This window comes from Gekko japonicus, unplaced genomic scaffold (assembly GCF_001447785.1).
Source record: "Gekko japonicus isolate JY-2015 unplaced genomic scaffold, Gekko_japonicus_V1.1 scaffold359, whole genome shotgun sequence".
In the NCBI taxonomy this organism is placed as follows: Eukaryota; Metazoa; Chordata; class Lepidosauria; order Squamata; family Gekkonidae; genus Gekko; species Gekko japonicus.
In genome coordinates, this window is record NW_015166431.1 from 916,033 (window position 1) to 938,608 (window position 22,576).

The 22,576-nt window shown below is 44.7% G+C and overlaps 1 protein-coding gene across 1 annotated transcript in view; it reads right to left on the reverse strand.

Moving 5' to 3' along the window:
- RHOQ (ras homolog family member Q) overlaps positions 1–22,576 on the reverse strand; it is a 35,566-nt gene that overhangs the window by 5,486 nt on the left and 7,504 nt on the right. The window contains exon 3 of the mRNA XM_015411861.1: positions 1,977–2,141. Coding sequence (XP_015267347.1) covers positions 1,977–2,141 — 165 coding nt within the window. The remainder of the gene's footprint in view (positions 1–1,976; positions 2,142–22,576) is intronic.

A 22,576-nucleotide genomic window follows, 5' to 3' on the forward strand; every position in this document is an offset into this window, starting at 1 on the left:
CAACTGCAATAAGAAAACAATCTAAAACTATTAGATTTTAAATTGAGAAGATCTAAGCCCAGCAGTGCCGAAGCACAGAACACAAAATATAAATGAGTATTCTAGGAGAAGGCAGGCCTCTCACAGGACAGCCCCACATGTAGTCTGGGAAGCTAGCAGGGTAAACACTGTGCAGCTTGTATTTCTCCCACCATCTCCCCACCCCACCCTCTAGATATGGGAGAACAACAATGCAGAGCTCCACAACCTGTATGGAAAAGACCCTGGAAAGAGGTGAAAACTCTCATTCCACTATCCCCCTAAGAGTTGGCAAGGTTTTTTTTTTTTTTTGCAATAGATGTGATTGGTTGTGTGATGAACCATAAGGATTTCCCCCCCATTCCTCTGCAGCAAGTGACACATAATCAACTGAATCTGGTTGAATTCCACAATTGATAAAACAGTGTGCAATATAGATTCATACAGATTTTGCTTTGAACCTAAGTTTTGAAAGAACTTTTAGCATCAGACCTGAAGGAGGGGCACACTTGAGGAACTTAGTTTTCTGCGAGTATGGTGCACCTTAGTCTATCTTTTATTTCACTTCTGGCATAACACATTTTGGATTTCTGCAAACAAATTTGCCATTCCATGCTTTTAAGGGTAGTACAGGGCTAAGGAAGCCAGTCACAGGGACTAGAAGACTGTAGTCGTCCTCTCTGGCTGTATACCTTGACATATCCCTTATTACTTTTGTTGCAAACCAGAAAAAGAAGATAAACGCCTATCTGGCTAGAGGGAAAAATGGCATAAGAAAGAGACTGGAAAAAAAGAGGGAGTGGTTGGAGCTTGGACAAGCTCAGTTCCAGGCACAGAATGTTAAGAGTTGGAAGGAACCTTGGAGGACCAAGAAGTTCAGCTGGTGTAGGGTTGCAACTAAGAAACTGAGCTGCAAATCAGGAGCTCTCTGGCCCAAATCCCACCAAGTGGCCTTGGGCAAAACGGCCCGTTCTCTCTCAGCCCATCATCTCCCATTTTCAATATTAAGAAAATAAGAAGTACTGCCCTCACATACAAAATAAGGTATGTGAAATGCTTTGGACATTCTAAAATACTATATAAATGTTAAGTATGATCATAAGGCAAAAGCCTAGTTGGAAAAGATAAGCTCTGAGAAGGGACTTGAAGAGGAAAGTGAAAGATGGTAACATGTAAGTATTCTGAAAAGGCATTTAAAGCAAAGGGGAGAACTGGCAGAGTCAGGCCCCGGTCACACGGGCCGGATATTCCGAGGGGGGGAGGCGTGGCTAATTGCCCCGGCGCAGTTTGATCCGCAATTATGCGATCAGACGCACCAGCGGCACACCACGGGTCCTTCCCTCAGCGCCGGCAGATAAACGAGGGACCAGAGGGGAATGCTGCGCGCCGGTGCGATCACACCACGGCTGTCTGGAGGCAGCCCATGGCAAACGTTTACTAGTACCTTGGAGGTACTAGTTTTTTAACGCGCATTGTCGGCGGTAAGCCACAGGTGCGCTCCCCAGATGTTGGGGTGTGATCGCGCCCGGATAATCCGCCCACCATCCGTGTCTCTCCCATGGCAACTTTGTGGTGTGACCGGGGCTATAGTTAAGTAGGCAGCAGACTTTTTTGGCTTCACTTTAGAGCTGGAGAGCGAAGGAACTGAATAAGAAATAAGGACAGAAAGGCAAAACAGGCCAAGACTATGAAGAGATTTTAAACTAAGGGCCAGGAATTCATGCTGGATGTGCTACATTCGAGTCCAGTAGCACCTTAAATCTTCATCAGGCATCTTACGAACTGAGTTTTGACTCTCGAAAGCTCATACCCCAAAAATCTTGTTGGGTCTCTAAAGTGCTACTGGACTCAACCCAAGCTGTTCTACTATGGCCAACGTGGCTACCATATGAATCTATCATGCTGGATGTGGAGGAGGATCCTTTTGCTTTTGTAAAACACATGATACTCAGACCTACCTGGGTTCCAACTAACAAGAAGGGTACATTTGGAGCATATTCTTTCAGCTCTGGCACCCATTCCTCCTTCACGTTCTGAAAGGAAGCTGGATTTACCACAGAGAAGCAAATGAGGAAGACGTCAGTCATGGGATAAGATAATGGTCTCAGGCGATCATAGTCTTCCTGGGGAAAGACAAATGAACAAAATTATTTGCCACTAGTAGCATTGTAGCAGCACCTCAGCTGCTGTAACTTTTGTTCTATATATTCTGATCATTCTGAGCAGTACTGGGAGAAGGAAGCACCATATACATCCACTGAGTACCTTAAAGGAAAAGCAAGATAGAAATGTGATAGACAGGTCATTGTGTTACTGTGTTCCTGACTTTAACTTGAACATTGCAGCTCTACAACTGAGTCTACAGACTGACTACTATGATGGTGCTGCTAGGAGAAAGTTAATACACACACAAGAGTCACTTATTTTATTCAGATTATAGCTCTGATAGGGGATTAAACAGAAGATCAACCTTAGACTGAAAGAATCACATGACATCATTAGGGCGCAAGTCTTCTAGTCAAGCAAGCTGTTTAAGTTTGGGGGGGGGAGAATCACAATATTTATTTATTTCAAAGAATTTTTCTTACTCTGCCTTTCTACTAAAAACTACCCAAAACAGATTACTAAATAAAAAACTATTTCTTTTCAAAAAAAATGCCAACATCTGTTAAAAATCCAACTACAGCCACCTAGAATCAATCCTAAAACAGCAAACAACACTAAAATCAGTAAGAACCACTAATCAGCAAAAATGAATACATACATGCATAGACAGATTATACCATGTCAGAGTCAGTCCACGTCATCTATCAACAAATGTTCTCCACAATGCAACAGTTTTTGCACATCTCCAGAATGCTGAAACAAAGGAAGCTAAACAGGCCTTCTGGTAGGATTGCCAGCCACCCGGTGGGAGTGGGGAATCCTCTGCCTCCAGTGGTTATCAGTGGTGGGAGAAAAATAAAATTAAAAATGACCATCAGCTGAGTCACTTCCAGGTTTACACCCCTCTAGGAACTGGCCAAAACTATATGGTAAAACCACAGAATTTTCAGCAATTCCTAGAGGAGAAGATTGACATGACTTCCAGGCTTTCCCAGAAGTGACATCACATAAAACCATAGAATTTTCGGTGATTCCTATAGAGAACTGACATCTCTTCCATGTTTCCCAGAAGTTATCTCTAGGAATCACCAGAACACTATGGTTTTACATGACATCAGCTGATGCCTCCCATGTCCCCAAGGCTCCTGCTGGTTGTCAGGCCGGGCAACCCTACCTCTTGGGCAGATAATTACAAAGTCTGCAAGCCACAGCTGTGTCCCACATGCCTACCAATCTCATATCTGTTACGAGGAGGATGATGTTCAAGGTTGCTGCTTTAAGTGTGGCCCACATGTAGGCCTTGCCATAAAGTTCTGGAGTTGATACACATCAAACCCCCAACTTCTCCATTCCACCACAGTGCCCCGCAGTTCTGGCAGCCTTGTCTAATAAAGGATGAAATAAAGCCAGCGAAGGTTCAGAGGGTGGGGGAAAGCAATTAAACAAAGCAGGGCACGAATCATCTTATAAAGAAAGGCTTTAACAGTTGGGGCTGAAAAAATACAAGAGAGATCAAGTAGAAAAGAAATCAAAAGTTGTTTAAGAGAAAACAACTAGCTGAAAAATTGTCATTTTCTCTCAGAATACAGTAATCGGGATCAGGCTGAAGACAAACAGACAGTCATTGAACACAATTAACCTATGAACTTCACTGCTACTGGATTTTGTGGCAAGCACCAGCAGCTTTAAAAATTAATTAGATCAATGCATGGGATGCTACTAGCTATTAACAGCCAAAAATGCAACGTCCGTTGTCCAAAGGATAGAGTACCTCTGACTTGTGACTAACAAGCCACCAGGGAAATGGAAATCCCAATCTCTGTATGCCTTCACACTTTCTGCTTATGTATTGCATCCAGAGAAGCATTGTCTTAAACACCCAACTATAAATTAGTTTTGTTTCCAGAGTATACTTCCATCAGTCTACTGTGAGACTTCAGTCTGAGAAAGGGGGATATTAAATAGACCAGAGACAGATAATTGTTATAGAGTGTTGGAAATGATTTGAGAGAGGCGCTGATTCCCTTGGTGTACATATACTTAGGAGGGAGGGGGCAGTCCCACCCTGGCTAAATGAGTTTTGCAGGTTTTTTAAAATACAAAAATCTTTAATATATGAAAACTTGCAAAACCTGTTCACCAGAAGCAAAAAGTACGTACATAACATGAAGAAAGGCCCCATTTTCACTTTGTGTTAAGCTCTGAAAAATTACCATTGGTTATCTGCTGCCTGAGAAAAAATGTCAGCCATTAAAGAACTATGATAAATTTCAAAATAAGATCAGTAATATTATTGAACACATGCATACATACAAGATATGTTTGGGTTGTCTACCAATCGACCCCCAGCAAACAATGTTATCTGGTGGACAGGAACCACTTGCAGCAAACTACCCCTCAAAAAACAGTCCTGAATCCAACCATGCAGTTCTTCTCACTGAATGGTTTTTCCACTTGTGGGGAGATAGTAATTTCAACTGATTCTTCAATCCCACAGTAGACACCCTCTTGGCTCCCTATGTTGTTCCTGAGGAACAAAGTGGAAGGGGGCTCAGTGAAGAGTGAAAAGTGGGAAAGCCCTGATCTGCAAAGTCCATAGGTGTTTGGAAACACATCACTGCATATGGAATTTGGATCATGCTAACAGTGGTCAGGGAGCAACGGAGAGATTAAATGTATATTTACTCATCTGGTGAGTAATTTATGCTGATCACTGGAAATATGTGAGAAACAGTATTTTTTGTGTGTCACGTAGCTGAAGCGTTAAATGAAAGGCATTCCTCACTATAGGAACCAGGATTCCAGTGAAGAACAAGTCAATCCACATAGAGAGATGGCTTGTGCGTGAAAGTTTCCCCTTCACAGACTCATCCCTTTTTGAAAGTGAGGGGAGGGGGACGGAATTTCTTGTGATGTCATGAATGTACACCCTCCGGTTTTCCAGTTAAAAGGGCGTTCATGTGCCTCAGAGAGTGGGCCTCAGAGCCGAATGTGGAAGCTCGGCGTGGTCTGGTGGACAGTGACAAAGCCAATACAGTACACACTGTAATGTATCACGCCGGATATGAGAACCGAAGCACATGCCAGCAAATGGCTCCGGATAACAAGAGTTGTGAGGCAAGCCACACACTACACAGCAAATCAAATCTCTCCCCCATATCCCAAGTGGCTCCTACTTTTCAGGAGAAGCTCTGAAGGTAGCACTGCAAATATGCACCTTTTGCAGTTTTCCAGGATCCAGCCTAAAGGCCCAAACTACGTGGTGACAGCAGTAAAACACACACAGCTTCCCCAGTTCTGTAGAAAGAGGTTTGTGTATCCAGGCGCCAAATCCTCTTTGCGCCTACTGCTTACCTCGCTGCAACCCCTCTCCTCCTGTAGGGTTTTTTTCTCCTAGCTAAACATGCTTCTTCTTCTTTTTAGTTTAGCTGACCAGAAAAAAGAACTGAAGGAGCGAAAGTGTATGGAGGTAAAGGGGGGGGGGGATTCTGAGCTTCTCACTTGCATTCCTCTTTTGTTGTTCAAGGGGCTTGCCCCTCCCCAGCCTTCTTTCTACGCAACTGGGGGTGGGTCCTCTGTTTGAATTCACAGAGCTGTCACTGTTGCATCCAGCTTGGCCCTTAGACTCTTTTGTTCCATTTTTATGATGTTTCAGTTGAAGAATGCATTATGTGGGAGCGCAACTGGTAGCAGTTAAATGTATAATAGTGTCTTTTTGGAAGGGAAAGAAATGTCAGCTATGGAAATGTGGATTGTTTAAATAGAGGAAACCCTAATAATGGACAAACTCTCTGAGTCACCAAGACATGACCTCTCCTCTCATCTGTATATGATTCCCAATCTTGCAAAATATGATAATCTTAATTATAAGATTATAAAATAAGGAAATCATAAGAACAGTCTCCTAAATTGGACCAAAGGTTAATCTAGTTCAGCATTTTTAATAAGCAGAGAGGCTTACAAGCATTACAGGAGGGCAAACAGATTTTCCCCCACTGGATCCTAAAACCCTGTGCAGTATAAGCAGAGCTTTCCTGTTTTCCCCCTCCGGCTTCAGTCCTCTATGACCCCCAGAACTGTGGGACAGTGGAAATCCAAGAACACAGTGCGGGGGAGGTGGCTGCAGTGAGAGAACAAATTGGCAAAAACTGTCCTCCCCCTTTCCATGAGTAGAAGCACAGGTGGAATGGCAGGGGTTAGGATCCAAGCCGACGTATTTAGAGGTACGCAGCCTCTGTACAGGTGTGACTTAGCTATCATGGTTAACAGTTGCTGATAGACCTGTCTTCCACGAATTGATCAAATCCTTTTTAAAAAGCCATCCATTAATGATTCAAAATAATCTGAATATATTAAGCTAGAGGCCTTCACATTTTCAGGTATGTGTACCACATATTTATTATTTATTTATTAATTTACATTTATATCCCACCTTACCGGTGCAGCACTGGCTCAAGGCAGTTTACACAGCTAAAATGCAATAGAACCAATAAATACAGTAAAAATTCACAATTAAAAGACAATTACATGAGGTGCTAATATATACAGATGGCAGCGATATACAGATATCTTATACATGGGGATAAGAGAAATTCACCAACATTTTCCCAGATGAAAACAGGGACATGCTTGTAGCACCCTAAACCTTAAGAAAGAGTCTGCACTGACAACATTTCAACAAGGCATTCCCAAAAGGTAAATATAGACGGCAGTGATTTACCACGCACAAAAACCAGAGAACAGGGATTGTCCATGGGGACAGTGGAAGTATACGGTATTACTCTTTGTAGTATCATTAAAACTTATTAAATAACATATTGAAATTGATGTTTTAAAGGATGTATATATGACCTTAGATGTCATGAAGATATAAACTATCCTGGATGTAAATGCCAGGCAGCTGGGAATTCTACACCAGCCATGGCATTAGGATCCAGAGGCAAGCCCTGGTCAAAAGACAGCAACACAGACAGGGCCATTGCCAGGGCAACTTGCTGCTTTGTTTATTTCCAAACAGCTGCAAGCGGAAGTAGAGGGGGAAAGGCTCCAATGCCTGGCCCATCTTAATCCACACAACCCCCCAACCCCCCCCCCCATGGAAGACCATGCTTCCTTGTACAGAAGTTCCATCCTTGTTCAAGCTAATATGACTCCCCTGCCCCTTGCCTCAAGAAACTCTGCAACAAAGAAAAACTTAATTGTATGACCTGTATGAATCATGTAATCTGAACATATTTACATTAATTCTTATATTTGTCTCACTTTTTATTTTGATTTTGCTAGATACAGGCAAGGGGCTACGCAAGTGACTAGCTTCCCTCTTCCATGGAAATCTTATGCAGCCATCCCTCTGGCTTTCGGAATTTTCCACAGGCAGTACACCCACAACCTCTCAAGCATCTTTCTTTGAAGTCATAGGAGCTAGAAACTTGCTGTCTTTTTAAACTAAGGGAGCAAAAACTGTTAAACTGCTCTGACATACACAGGAAACTGAATTTTGCCACTACTGCATTCTGTGCTTTTTCTGTGTGGCGTACACAAAGCCATCGTCTCAGGTGGTGTCAAACTATAATGTTAATTTTAATTAATAAATGCAAACAAAAAAACCCCTCAGTGTTTTCAGGCAGCAAACCAAGTCCTGATCCAGGAAACATTCACCCTAAAACCCAGCCACATTCCTGCAGGCAGGCATACATACAAGACTTTCTTTCTAGCCTGAAGGAGAGAGTGGGCTGAGGCATGAAAAATATTTGAAGAACTTGACTGGAATACTTTGAACACATGGAACGAATGGGAGCGAAAAATCAACACAATTCAGAAAAACTGCCCCAAATAAAGTTACATTAAAAGCATGCACCAATACTCCTTTACCTAGAAAGAAAACTGTTCTGTTGCCAGAGCAGCCTTTGAAATCGGAAGGGGGGTGGGTAGGGGGTGAAACATCTGGAAAATAAGAATTAGAAAGCGCTTTAAAGCTGTATGAGCTGGAAGGACTGCTGCAGCATGAGAATGCCTGGGACCAAGGTAGTGCGGAGCCAGGGCTTTCCATAGCAGGGTGCTGAGGGAAGGCCTCTCTCCTTCACTGCGCAAAGGAAGTAAACCTGCAAGCTACAGTGATAATTTGGAAGCGGCTCAGCATAACAATGCCCTACTTTGGAAACCTTGGGGCAGAAAAGCAGCATAGAAGCCAACTAAAATAAATAAGAACTCTCTTGTGCTAAAATGTTATGTCCTGATCTGAGAAACGGCTATACTGAGGCAAAGGTTGGTTATGGACAGTCAGGAGGCAGCTGGTAGCCACATAAAATGTACTGATTCGATTCGTATCTTTAAGGAGTTCAAAAGAAGCCCTCACACCTTCCCTAATTTTATCCTCACAACTATCCTGTGAGGTTTGTTACACTGAGGAATACTTGCTGGGCTGTACAATGCTGGCTCAAGATCGCCCAGGGAGGCTGTGTGAGGGAAGCCAGTTCATCCCGGTCCTAGTCTGATCGAACCACTACGTCTTGCAGGTTCTTACTCAAATCTTAACGGAAAGCCTGTACCTGAAACCATTTGTTTGTACCTTCCAAGCTCCTGAATTAGGCCTAGTGTTGTCACCCTTCTGAGCAGCTGCAAAATGTGATAGTAATGGGGACTGTATGGCTGGAGGCTTCAGGTTGTCATCTTGCTGTTAAGTTACAAGTGCCACACAGAAAGTTCTTTAAGGGTATATGGCATTGCACCCGATCTGCTGACTCCAACAAAATGGATTTAGTGTAGTATCCTCGGGCTCCCATAAGGTGACAACATGGACTTTGACCTCAGGCTGCCGCACAATCTCAGCCATATAGAACAATTAGTCCTAAAGTAGAATCATAGAGTTGGAAGGCACCATATAGGCCATCTAGTCCCAACCCCCTGGTCAATACAGGATCAGCCGCCCTAAAGCATCCCTGACAAGTGTTCGTCCACCCTCTACTTGAAGACTGCCAGTGAGGGAGAGCTCACCATCTCCCTAGGTAGCCAATTCCACTGCTGAACTACTCTGACCTTTAAAAAATTTCCCCTAAAATCCAGCCGGTACCTTTCCACCTGTTATTTAAGCCCATTATTGTGAGTACGGTTGCAAGGTCCATTGGAGACACCGACAGGGGGATGGGGAAAACATTATGGGAGCCAGAAGTATCACCCCCAACATGCTGCCACCATCACCAGAAGTGAAATCACACACCCAGAACTGACATAAGCACATTGGGGGTGATGCTCTGGTTTTTGGGCAAAACTCTATAGTTTGAGGGTGATTTTAACACAGAGTTTTGCCCAAAAACCAGAGCATCACCCCTAATGTGCCTATGTCAGTTCTGGGTGATGTAGGCATGGTGTGATGTCACTGATGAGCCTACGTCACATGACATTGCTGTTGGGGAGGGAACTGACAAGCAGGAGCCCAAAAAACCAGGCAATCCCCCACCCCCAACTGGAGAATGACAACCCTAATTGTGAATCCTATTCTCTGCTGCCAACAGGAACAGCTCCTTGCTCTCCTCTACACGACAGGCTTTCAAATATTTAAAGAGAGCAATCATGTCCCCCCTCAACCTCCTCTTCTACAGACAAAACATTCCCAGATCCCTCAGCTTTTCCTCATAGGATTTGGTCTCCAGGCTTCTGATCATCCTCGTCACTGTCTTCTGTATCTCCTCCATTCTGTCCACATCCTTTTGGAAGTGAGGCCTCCAGAACTGCACACAATACTCCAGGTGTAGCCTGACCAATGAAGTGTACAGTGAGACTATGACACCTTGCAATTTGGATGTTATTCCTCTGTTGATACATCCTAAGACCACATTAGCCTTTTTTACCACTGAATCACACTGACTACTCATAGGGCCCCGGTCATACGGGCCAGATAACGCGGGGGGAGGTGTGGCTTTTTGTGCTGGTACACGTTGACCTGCCTGAACGCGATCAGATGCGATGGTGGGAAATTGGGGTTTCAGTTCGTCGGCGTGCTTCAACGCAGCGAGAGGAGTGCGCTGGAGCGATCAGATGGAGGAAGTCCATCTGCGGCCCGTCGCAAGCATTAGATAGTGGAATTTCTCCGGTACCTTTTAACTTTGGATCTTCGGCCGGATGCAACGGGTTGGCAACGGGTGCGTGACGCTTGCCAGATGTGCCTGTTTGATCGCACCTGTAAACTCTGCCTGGCATCTGTGAGTATCCTGCGGCAACTTCTGCATGTGATCGGCGCCATAGTTAGCTTACAGTCTACCCATATAGTTCTACTAACAAGGCTGCCAAGAGAAAGGAGACTAACATCTAGGTGCCCTGGTCACTCCAGGAGCTGGGTAAGTCATGTGACTTATTTTCAGAATATTGTGATAGATCAAGATGGGTAGCCATGTTAGTCTGTCTGTAGCAGTAGAAAAGAGCAGGAGTCCAGTAGCACCTTAAAGACTAGCAAAATTTATTGCAGGATATGAGCTTTTGTGAGTCACTGCTCCCTTCTTCAGGTCTTTAAGTGACTCACAAAAGCTCATACCCTGCCACAAATTTTGCTAGCCTTTAAGGTGATACTGGACTCTTGCTCTTCTCTACATATAATATTGTGTGCTAGTAATGGAACACGAGCCCTGAAGGGATCTTTGGCCAGGAACCTGTAACAGCTCTTGGTAGCCCTGACTAATAGTATGATACCCGCTGGATTTATATCGTTATGCCATTTTGGCTCCCATCCCAAGGACACTTTCCTGAGAGTAAGAGCTACTGGATAACATGAGACTTACTCCTGAGTCGACCTGCTTAGGATTGCTCCCACGGTGTCCTTAACAGCAGTCCTCCTAAGTAAATCAGCATTGTTCCTAGGATGCAGGTGGTGGGCTGGAAGTATGTTGGCTGGCTAAAGGTCTCTTAATCACTTTGTGTCCAAGAAAGGAATCTAAGCTAAGAAGATTGTAACTCACACCTCACCCTCTTAGCCACTATAAGATTCCAGCTGTCGTCTCTGCAATGATGCCCATCCTTCCCCTCCTGCTTATGCTACACAAGTACTGTGACTCCAATATACGGGCAAGAACTCTCTCTCTCTGCACTTGTAGAAGGATACCTTTTATAAAGATATAAAACTCCTGATCCCTTTATTGGTAGCTATGAAAAAACCTGTTTGTTGCTAGAACAACAGTGGGCAGGTACTAAAAGAAAGTGGGAAAAAGAGTTGTGATCCAGCCCATACTAATAAAGAGGTTCTGAAGTTAACCCCATGTTGGTTGGTTGCTTTACTACATTAACATACCACAGGACTATTGTACTTCTTGTAAGAAGGGGCTAAAATGAAAAAAAAAAGGGTTCTTCTTACTGATTGGTGATGCTAGTGGAAAGTGCCATCAAGTCACAGCTGACTTATGGCAACTCTGTTAGGGTTTCCATGGCAAGAGACGTCCAGAGGTGGTTTGCCAGTGCCTGCCTCCACGTCATGACTATGGACTTCCTTGGTGGTCTCCTATCCAAGTACTAACCAAGGCTGACCCTGCTTAGCTTCTGAGAGCTGACGAGATCAGGCTAGCCTGGGTCCTTCTTATTACTGACTGGTGATAGGAAGACCAAATGAAAGGTCACCGCTGTTCAATGATTCTTCAGAATTTCTATCTTGAATTACTGCTTTCTGTTACTGCTACACTCCATAGTCACTTGTGGTGGTGGTGGTGGGGGGGGGGGCATAAGCCTAACGGTGATCGGAAACTACAAGTAAATAGATCCTAGTTACAGGCTAGCCAGACTGGTTTTATGTAGCTACCAGTTGGCTCCTGGATGTCTAAATCCATGTTTTAACCAAGGATAGCATTTTATATGACTCCAACAGGGGCACAAGACAGCAGCTGTCCCTATGTCTTGCCCTACAGACTGTTAATTACCAAGGAGTGATGTCAACCGTAATCTGTGTACTGCTAATTTATTGATGTGTAAGGAGACCTATTTAGCAAGTAAAGCAGATGGAAATATTTGCAGGCTAGCACTAGTGCAGTTTTGCACACTATGCTTTTGTTTTAATGCAATGCAGAACTTTCCTACGGATTATATTTAGCGTGCTCATCTTTCTTTTTAAATTGGAAAATGGTTGTTGGTCCATCCATACACCATTGAGATCTCAGGCTACCTGGCCTTAGGACACTAGAATTTCCAATATCTTTTTAAGTACTTAGAATATACTCATTCTACATCTAACAACTTTTCATACAGACATATGAACACACAAAGCTGCCTTATACGAAATCAGACCATCAGACCATCAAAGTGAGTATTGTCTACAATGACCAGTGTTCCCTCTAAGCTGAGAATGATGACTGGTGACTTTTCTCCAGGGTCTCTAGTGAAGGTCTTTCATATCACTTACTACCTGATCCTTTTAACTGGAGATGTCAAAAATTGACCCTGGGACTTTCTGCATGCCAAGCAGATACTGCCCCACTGATCCACAGCCCCCAAGTTCACAAAAACTTTTCTTCAAACAATCATACCTGCAATCATGTGAAAGAACTTATAAACAGTGCTGTACACAATGGATTGGATCCAGACTAGACATTTCTGCAGATGCAACAATTTCAACTCATGAAGTCCAACCTACCAAGGCAGCCGGAAATGCCCCCTAACATCCTGTTCTTGGAGGAGAGGGGACCAATGTTCCCTCTAAGCTATGGCATCTTGTGAGCAAAGATTCTACTTTGTGAGCTACTGGCATTAAAGTTGTGAGCAAGCAATCTGGCTACTGCATAAATTAGTTTGCTCTGGAGCCATCCTTCCTGAGCTAAGACAAAAAATGTGTGAGCCGGAAGCTAAAAAACTGTGAGCTAGCTCATGCTAACTCAGCTTAGAGGGAACGCTGGAGGGGACCCTTAGAAATAATATTTCAGAGGCATTTATGTATATGTGACTTATCTTTAAATAAAAAACATAGAAAAAAATAATTTAAAAAGGCTGGTAGGGGAAGGAGGACTCATCCTCTGTGAGAAGAAATCCTTACACCCATGCAAACTTTAGCCTGGATCCAACCCATGGTAAACCAACAGCAATCCCCATCACCGTTGCTGCAGTCTTCCAGTTGTGGTTCATGAAAGGCATTCAGGCCATACAACAGTCAACAAATGAGTGCAGAGTTTATGTTGAAAAGTCTGGTGTGTTCTGAGGTGCAAATGGATTGCTCAAGGCTCTTTTGACAAACAGACTGTTGTACAATTGTGGAACTGGAACATATGAAACTGCCATACATCAGGTCAGACAGATGACTGGCCCATCTAGCTCAGTATTGTCTACTGTGATTGGTAGCAACTCTCCAAGGTCTCAGGCAGAGGAAGGCCTTTCCCAACAAGAGATTCTTTAACCACAGATGCAAGGGACCTTCTGCAAGCAAAGAATTGATAAGATATGTACATCCTAGTTCACATTAACCTTTTCCACAGGGTACCCACACACTGTCTGGGAGACTCAAGAAGAAGAGCTCTGCTGGTCTGACCAACAGTCCATCTTGTCCAGCATCCTGTTTTCACACAGCAACCAACCAGTTGCCCTAGAGGGCCAACTAACAGGACACCGAGGCCAAGGCCTTCCTCTCATGTTGCCTCCCAGCACTGGCCTATGCTGATATTAGGAAATGGAATGGAAGCAGCAGCCACAGCAGCTGTCTCCCTGGGCTTCATTTTACATAACAAGCATGTCCCAAGGAAGTTAAAGGAAGCATAAATGTAAAGGTTCCCTTGCTCGAAAGCCAGTCGAATCTGACTCTAGGGTTGCGGTGCTCATCTCCGTTTCAAAGCCGAAGAGCCAGTGCTGTCCGAAGACGTTTCCGTGGTCATGTGGCCGGCATGACTGAACACCAAGGCGCACAGAATGCTGTTACCGTCCCACTGAAGTGGCACCTATTTATCTACTTGCAATTTTTTGCTTTCGAACTGCTAGGTTGGCAGGAGCTGGAACTAGAGACGGGAGCTCACTCCGTCAGGTGGCACCCGGGTCTCAAACTGCTGAACTACCGACCTTCCACAGCCTGCAGTTCAGCATCTTAACCACTTGAGCCACCGCAGCTCCTAAAGGAAGCATAACTGCAAGCAAAACACACACACAGACGAAGGAGGGAAGTTCTTCAGATCAGATGCTGCAGAAGGGAGAGGGGCCAGAGCAGACAGGCTCGTAACTGGCCCATCCGTCTGGCACACCTCTGATTTGTCTGTGAACTCTGAACTTCTAAATTAAAGTTGGTATGTCAAGAAATGTTTAATGAGTACTTTTAAAGGCAGCCTTGCAACTTTAAATGTCAGCTCACACAAAACAACATTACACCATGGAAGTTCAGGCAACCTAACAGCTACTAAATACAGTAAGGGTCTTTTAAAAAAACAATATTTTCTCTGATTGGAGAAGGACAGTGTCTCCCACTAAGAGCTGAAAAATAAAGTCTGTCTAATAACTCAAGGACTCATTCATTTGGCCAAGAAAGCTTCTGTTATCTTGGCTTTGGCACCTGCTGGGATTATTGTTGTTGTTGTTGTTGTTATTATTATTCTTTCTGAATCACACCATCCCTGAGTACAGAGGGCTCTGGGCGATTTACAATAAATACACAAAAGTACAGTTTAAAATCAATAATCAGTTCATCCCAAGTTTCGCAGTCTTCCGATGGTGTTTATAATTTGATCTGAAAACTTGCTCTGGAGTGTTCTCATCTCATGGGCAGGTTAAGGAGGAGGCCGAAGAAGGCAAGATGGAAAAAGAAAAAAGAAGAAAAGAGGAGGGTGCCAGCTATGATGGGAACCATCGCTGTCCTCAACCAAAAGCCTGGCGGAACATCTCTGCCTTACGGGCCCTGCGGAATTGCATTAAATCCCGCAGGGCCCTGATGGAAGTTGGCAGAGAGTTCCACCAGGTCAGAGCCAGGGCTCAGAAGGCCCTGGCCCTGGTCAAGGACAGCCGGATGTCTCTGGGGCCAGGGATCACCAGCAGATTATTCTCAGCAGAGTGTAATGCTCTCCCAGGGACATACCAGAGGAGACGGTCCCAAAGATATGCCGGTCCCCGATTGCTCAAGGCCTTAAAGGTCAATACCAACACCTTGAATCTGACTCAGTACTCCACTGGAAGCCAGTGTAGCTGGCGCAGCACAGGTTGTATATGTGCTGTCCGTGGTGTTCCCGTCAGGACTCACGCCGCCGCATTCTGGATCAGCTGGAGTTTCTGGATCAGTCTCAAGGGAAGGCCAGCATACAGTGAGTTACAGTAGTCTAATCTGGAGGTGACTGTTGCATGGATTGCTGTGGCAAGGTCAGGGCGCGACAGGAAAGGGGCTAATTGCCATGCATGGCATAGGTGGAAAAACGTCAGTCTGGCAATATTCATGATCTGGGCCTCCATAGTTAAGGAGGTATCCAGGACCATGCCCAAACTCTTGACAGACTGAGCCAGTATTAGTGGTGCCCCGTCAAGAGTGGGAAGTCTGTGCCCCAGCCCTGACACACCTCCCCCCAGCCACAGAACCTGAGCCTGCTCTTTTTTAACCATCCCACCACAGCCTCCAAGCCCTTGGACAGGTTATGTGGGCAGTATCTGGGTGGCGTTCCAGTAACAGATATAGCTGGGTGTCATCAGCGTACTGATAGCACCCCAGCCCGAAACTCCGGACCAGCTGGGCAAGGGGGTGCATGTAGATGTTGAATAACATCGGGGAGAGGATTGCTCCCTGAGGGACCCCACATACTAAGAGGTACCTAGTTGACATCCTCTCTCCCAGCCCACCCTCTGTCCCCAATCTTGGAGAAAGGAGGAAAGCCACTTTAAGACTATCCCTCAAACTCCTATGTCAGGGAGGCGGGGAGTCAGAAGATCGTAATCAACTGTGCCAAACGCTGATGAGGAACATCACTATTATACCCAGGGCTATTTTGGGACAGGAACGCACAGGAACGGAGTTCCGGCTGGCTTCAGAGTTGGCCGCGCCCACTACAGCCAAAACCTCTGCATGCGTAGCTACAGAGGCCTGGAGAGTGAACCCCCCGGTGACTCCAAGGCAGGCGGGCCAGGGTGGGCCCTGGAAGGATCTAGGAGGCTTTTAAATGCCTCCCTGTGCCTTCCCCAGCCTGTCCAAGGGCTAGCTTGCCCAGGCAAGCCAAAGGAAGGCATGGGGTGTGGCCTAATATGCTAATGAGCTGTACTGTCAGGGTGTGGCCTAATATGCTAATGAGTTTCTGCTGTTGGGTGTGACCTATTATGCTAATGGGTTCCTGCTGGGCTTTTTCTACAAAAAAAGCCCTGATTATACCTATACCCTGGCTTATCCTTTCAACTTTTTCCATAGAACCATGAGGGCTAGAATCTTAACCTAAGTTATTCTTGTAACCACAATACCTCAAAAAGCAACTCAGAGATCTAAAGTTACTAAGTGGAATAATTCCCAGCCTAATGGAAAAGGTACATATTAGGGCCTTGGATCTTGCCAAGGTCTACTGTGCCTTATCTAAAAAGCCATCCTCAGACTGTTCTCTCCCGCCTTAACTGAATTCCTCTAGCTTCCTTGCACCCTGCCTGCAGCTTCCCCCTTCTGCCCCCTAGCAGTGTAATCCTAAACCCTGGGTTTAGACGGGTATAAACTCTGCTAGTAATTGCACTAAAATATGCCGTGCCTTTCCTGCCAGTTGGTTCTGCACAGTTTGGACTGTGAACATGCCGGATGAATTTGCTTAGTGGCAGCCAACACTTAGGCTGCTTTACAGTAGAGGTATGGACAATTCAAACCTAAACCCAGCCTGATATCTTTTCTGATCCACTCGAGAGCTTTGAGAAAGATGGATATTTCTCTAGGGAACTCATACAATCTGAAAGGACTTGAAGAATAATAATAAGAGATTGGATTTATACCCCGCCCTTCACTACCCAAAGGTGTCTCAGAGCAGCTTACAAACTCCTTTCCCTTCCCCTCCCCACAACAGACACTCTGTGAGGTGGGTGGGGCTGAGAGAGCTCTGACACAAACTGCTCTTTCAGGAACAGCTGTGCCAGAGCTTGTGACTGACCCAAGGTCACATCAGTAGGTGCAAGTGGAGGAGTGGGGAATCAAACCCGGTTCTCCCAGATTAGAGTCTGCACACTTAACCACTACACCAAACTGGCTCTCTTGCAAACTGACTTGCAAAGCCATCCCCACTCCTGCCCCACAGAACAGCCAGCATGGGGCAATACAGACACCTGCCTTAGGTGGCCAGGGGCACAAAATGGTTGTCAAAAATGGTATATATATGAACACATTAAAATATTTAAGATTTTCCTCCTCTTTGGAATTGTTGGATATGCCTTCCGTGTGGTAGATTACAACCCAAATGTCAGCCTCCTCAGGGATCTGGGGAGACCAGCAAGCCAGGCAGAGTGGCACCATCTCATATGAACTTCTACTGAGTCTGGTCACTGGTTCATCTAGTTCACTACTGTCCACTCTGACTGGCAGTGGCTCTTAAGCAAAGAAAGGTCTTTCTCCACATCCCTGAAGGTAGCAGGGATTGAATGTATAAACTTCTGCATGAAAAGTATGTGTGCTATCACTGAGCCACAAAACCTCCCCCTAAAATGTGATATTACCAAAAGAAGTGATTGCCTTTAATTCCACTTTTCCACATCTCCCCATCTCCTATTTTCCATCACAGGCTTGGATCCCATGGAAAATTTCCACTAATGGAGGAGAGGGTGACTTTTTACAATTCTCCCTTCCTGTGGCAGACCTCCACCTCGTGCTGTTGCGGGGGGGAGGGTTTCTGTCCCCTAGAAGCAGGATTTGGGAGATACTTTTGGACAGCAGTGGAAGGGCTGAGGTGAGAAAGTTCCATTCTGCTGACACAAATACCAATATTTCCACTTCTGGTGGCCCTTGGGCCCATAGTCCAACACAGTAAAACAGATTCATTCAGCCACTGCATGTTGATAGAGAAGACAGAGAAGACTGGAGATTCAATTATACCACAGAGGGCTCAATCTAGGAAGACTAATTTCTCATGCATGGATGAACAGACACAGAAATAGGACTGTCCCAGGCAAGGCACGGGTATGGTCCCATCCTCTGTCCCATCCCATCTACACCCCAGAAAGTAAGCAGCAGTTAGTTCTTCCCTCTTTTCTTTGTTTAAGGCTGCAATTCAAGGCACACTTACCCAGAAATAAACTTAATTGGACATAGTGGGACTTCCTTCTGAATAGGCAAGGCCAGGATTGCACTGTGAGTCTCTTAGACCTGTTCTCCATTTCTCTTAAGACACAAGGATGATTTTTTTTTTAAAGGGCTCTCTTGAATTAGGGTGGGGAAATCTAGTTAAGATCACAAAAGATTTGCACACTCCAAGGAAACAGCTCAATGGTTTGTAATCACTACCTTTGGAACCATCTGTTGCCTTCACAGTTTATGGCCAAGGAGTTGTAAGAGAAGGCTCTCAATCAGAACCATCTGTTTTTAGAAGGGGAACCAAAAATAGATATTGGTCAGAGCTGCCGAAGAAAGCCAACCTTCGTGTGCTGAAGGGTAGCCATTAGCAGGGCTAAAACGGGCGTATGAGCAGAGACCCGTCATAGCTTGAGGTGGGGAGGGTCCCAGTTCTTTCCACAGCAGTGCCGGCTAATGAGAGCCTGCAAAAATCTCTCTTTGGTACGAATCACCATTTTTTGCATCAATTGGGGGGGGGGGTTGCTTCTTTCAAAGTTAACTTTTAAGGTCCCAAGAAAAGGCCATGCCACATGTTATTTTCTTTTCTTTCAGAGAGAACATATGATTTCTATATTTGAAACATGGTTAGTACAACACATTACACACACACGCCGGGCATGCAGTTAAAGGCTGAAAAGAAAAAGGGGGAGGGGGAGGGAGGCGCTGAGCCAAAGAAGTTTCAAAAAAGCAAAAAGTGGTGCAGAATTGTGTGACTGGCACAAATTAAGCAAATTAATGAGACAGTATCATTTAGTCTGCTTCTATGACTAACGGGAAGAGCAAGGAGCTGTGCAGGCTATCAAAGGCCTGGACCTCTATTCTGGGCATCAAAGCTCTGCTCAGCAGTTCCTCAGGGTCCCAAGGTTACATCAGGCGTTTTCTATACACTTTCACGCAACGTGAAAAATAAAAAAAGCTTTAGATTCTTAGGAATTTGAACTCTGCAGCCATTTCCACATTCTGTGGCTTTTCGGCTTTTTCGTGGAATTGTAGCATTCATATCCAACCCTGGACAAGGCGGAGCAATGGGAGGACACAGAATCAACCCCTGGGAGCCATTCACAGGAACTGTTGGCAGAGACTCTGGAAAGGTGGCTTCAACCTGGTTGCCATTCAGAATGGGAAACACTAGAATTAATGTCTACGTACTAGTTATTTTTAAACAAGTTTTCCATCCTAAGCCTTCAGAATAGGACGGGAAACAAATTTCCCAATGGAAGTCTTCAGGAGAAACCTTCTCAAAGCCTTAAATACCAAACAGAACATGCTTTGTCTCTCTTCTCTCCAACACTTATGATAAACACGCAGACAGACAAGTAAAGTTGCTGCTTTAGTTTTACATTACACCAGGATAATACAAGAGTAGTCCCAAGGGCTACATCCCTCTGTGGATAGCAGTGATGTCATGTCATATATATCCACATCTGTGCAAGTTCAAAGACCAGCTATTGCAGTGCATTCTACATGGGTTTCTACACCTTGAAGATGGTTCAGAAGTTGCAACTAGTGCAGAATGTTGTACTTTGCCTATTAGTTGCTCTGAGCAGGTGGCAATGCATTTACCTGGTTCTTTGCCAACCCCACTAGCGGCTGCTGCGATTCTCAGCTCAATGCAATGTGGTGGTTCTTTCTTTTAAAGCCCTTCATAACCCAGGTTTTGCATATCATAGAGAGTACCACGTCCCTGTCTGAGTCCTTTACAGATCTGCATCAAGAATCCTGCCGAGTGCCCTGCTTTCGACGGATTAAGCTCAACTGTCAGCAGTGAAGACTCAGGCCTTCTGACACTCCCAGAGGTTTATTAGTGTTCCCCTTTCCTGCTTTTTAGACACCTTAGATGTACGTTTTCCAGAAAGCTTTTGTATGTATCCAGGTTATTTATTTATTTATTGAGATTTTTACCCCGCCCTCCCCACAGAGCGGGCTCAGGGCGGCTTACAAGGGGCAAAGCCCATATAAAACAGATAAAAACAATAAAAACATTATTAACAGTTGTACTCAATTTAAAAACAAGATGGTCTCCGGATACGTGCCAGATGGTAAACAGACAGTTAGACTTGTGCTTTGGCTCAGGTGGTGATGTTGCTGTTCTAGGTTTTAATGTTTGGTGTTTTAGTGTATATTTGGTGTATTTTGCAGGGTTGCAAAGCATGCAGTGATTACTGCATATGAAATGTTCTACTACATATGTAAGTGCCAACTAATTTAAGGCAACCCTCAGCAAGGGGCTTTCAAGGCAAGTGAGAAGCAAAGGTGGTTTGCTGTAGCCGTCCTCTGCAGAGTCTTCCTTGGCGTTTTCCCATCCCTGCTTAGCTTCCAAGATTTGACAAGATCAGGCTATACCATGCTGCCTTCCCTCCCTGAAATGTTTTACTGGAACTCTATAATAATTTCCTGGTACTCCACACTCCTCTATAGATCCTGAATAAAAAGTTAACCACTGTAAGCAATGGGTTCAGTTCAGACATAACATATCATGCTTTGCTGCCACATGGATGAACCTCCTTTTAAGTGTGGCCAATTAATTGAGCAAACGTCAGAGGACGGCGGAAGACAGGAAGGTCTGGCGTGATCTGGTCCATGGGGTCGCGAAGAGTCGGACTCGACTGTGCGACTGAACAACAACAACAACAAATTAATAAATAATTTCCACTTTCATAGCAAACCTATGTTTGCAGATACATTCAAACCAGCAAACTATGATTTGTTGTCTTCCTGCAAACCAGGATTTCAAATTGCAGTTTATTTCCAGTTTAGAATAGTTTGCTGTTTTGCAGGGAAAGAAAAACAAACCATAGTTTGCTGGCTGGGATGCAAGAAAAAATCATTCATTAGCTGGCCGCCTGCAAGAGGAATGAAGTGTGTAAGCCTGGATCCCCCAAAATCACTTCATAGTAAACTATGGTTTGCTACTGCTTCCAAACTAAACCATGGAATGTTATTTTTGACCATTTTCACAGTACCATCATAATATTTTTGCAGACTTCATGTTCCTGGGATCCGAGATCACTGCAGACGGTGACTGCAGCCATGAAATTAAAAGACACCTGCTCCTTGGGTGGAAAGCTATGGCAAACCCCGACAGCATAATAAAAAGTAGAGAATCACCCTGCCAACAAAAGTCTGTATGGTCAAAGTGATGGCATTCCCAGTAGTAATGTATGGCTGCGAGAATTGGGCCATAAGAAAGGCTGAGCACCAAAGAAAAGATCCTTTCAAATAATGGCGCTGGAGAAGACTCTTGAGAGTCCCTTGGACTGCAATGAGATCAGATCAGTCAATCCTAAAAGAAATCAAGCCTGACTGTTCCGTGGAAGGCCAGATACTGAAACTGAAGCTCAAATACTTTGGCCACCAAATGAGAAGGGAGCACTCACTGGAGAAGACCCTGATGCTGGAGAAGATTGAAGGTAAAAGAAGACGGGGACGGCAAAGTGTTATCAATGCAATGAACATGAAATTAAGCAAACTCCGGAGGACTGCGGAAGATAGGAGGGCCTGGCATGATGTGGTCCATGGGGTCGCGAAGAGTCGGACTCGAGTGCAGCTGAACAACAACAAAAATTATGGGATGGGGACAAGGAGGTGAGATTAAAAGATAATGGCATGGCTCCAACCATCCTCCAGGCTAAGGAGCCTTCCTTCAACTTAAATGGCTCTTCTACTGGAAGAGCCAATTCATTTGGAAGAAGGCTCCTTAGGCTGCAGGAAGGCTTCAAACTTTTCTCAGTGGAATAGGATAGGGACAGGATCAACCCCAATGACCTGCGTAAGATCTGCATTGACGACTTCTAGCTCAGAGAGTATATGTAACCACTGTGCTGTATCAGCTTTCAAGCCTGCAGTTATGATGATCCTGTATGCCATATTGATTTGTTAGGGAAATCAGGTGTGATTAGACACCTGTTCCCATTTGACTGAGTACTCTAAAGAGGCTATGCTTCACAGCAGTGATAACCATCTAGCAGCCCATGAGCCAAATCCAGCTCCTAAAGCAATTTTACCTGGCCCTGGTAGCTCTGCGAAATTTTACTTGGGTTAAGAAAAAGTCACAGTATCACTTATGAAGAGAGAAAAAAACATTTCAAGGTCATCTATGAAGAATGTCATAATATGTGGCAAAGGACATTTGTACTCCCTGAACTAATTGGGGAATGAAGCATCTCCTGAGAATACAGAAGCTAGTCATACCTGCCAGACAGCTTTCTCAGGCACATGGTGGAAATCCATCTGATGCCTCCA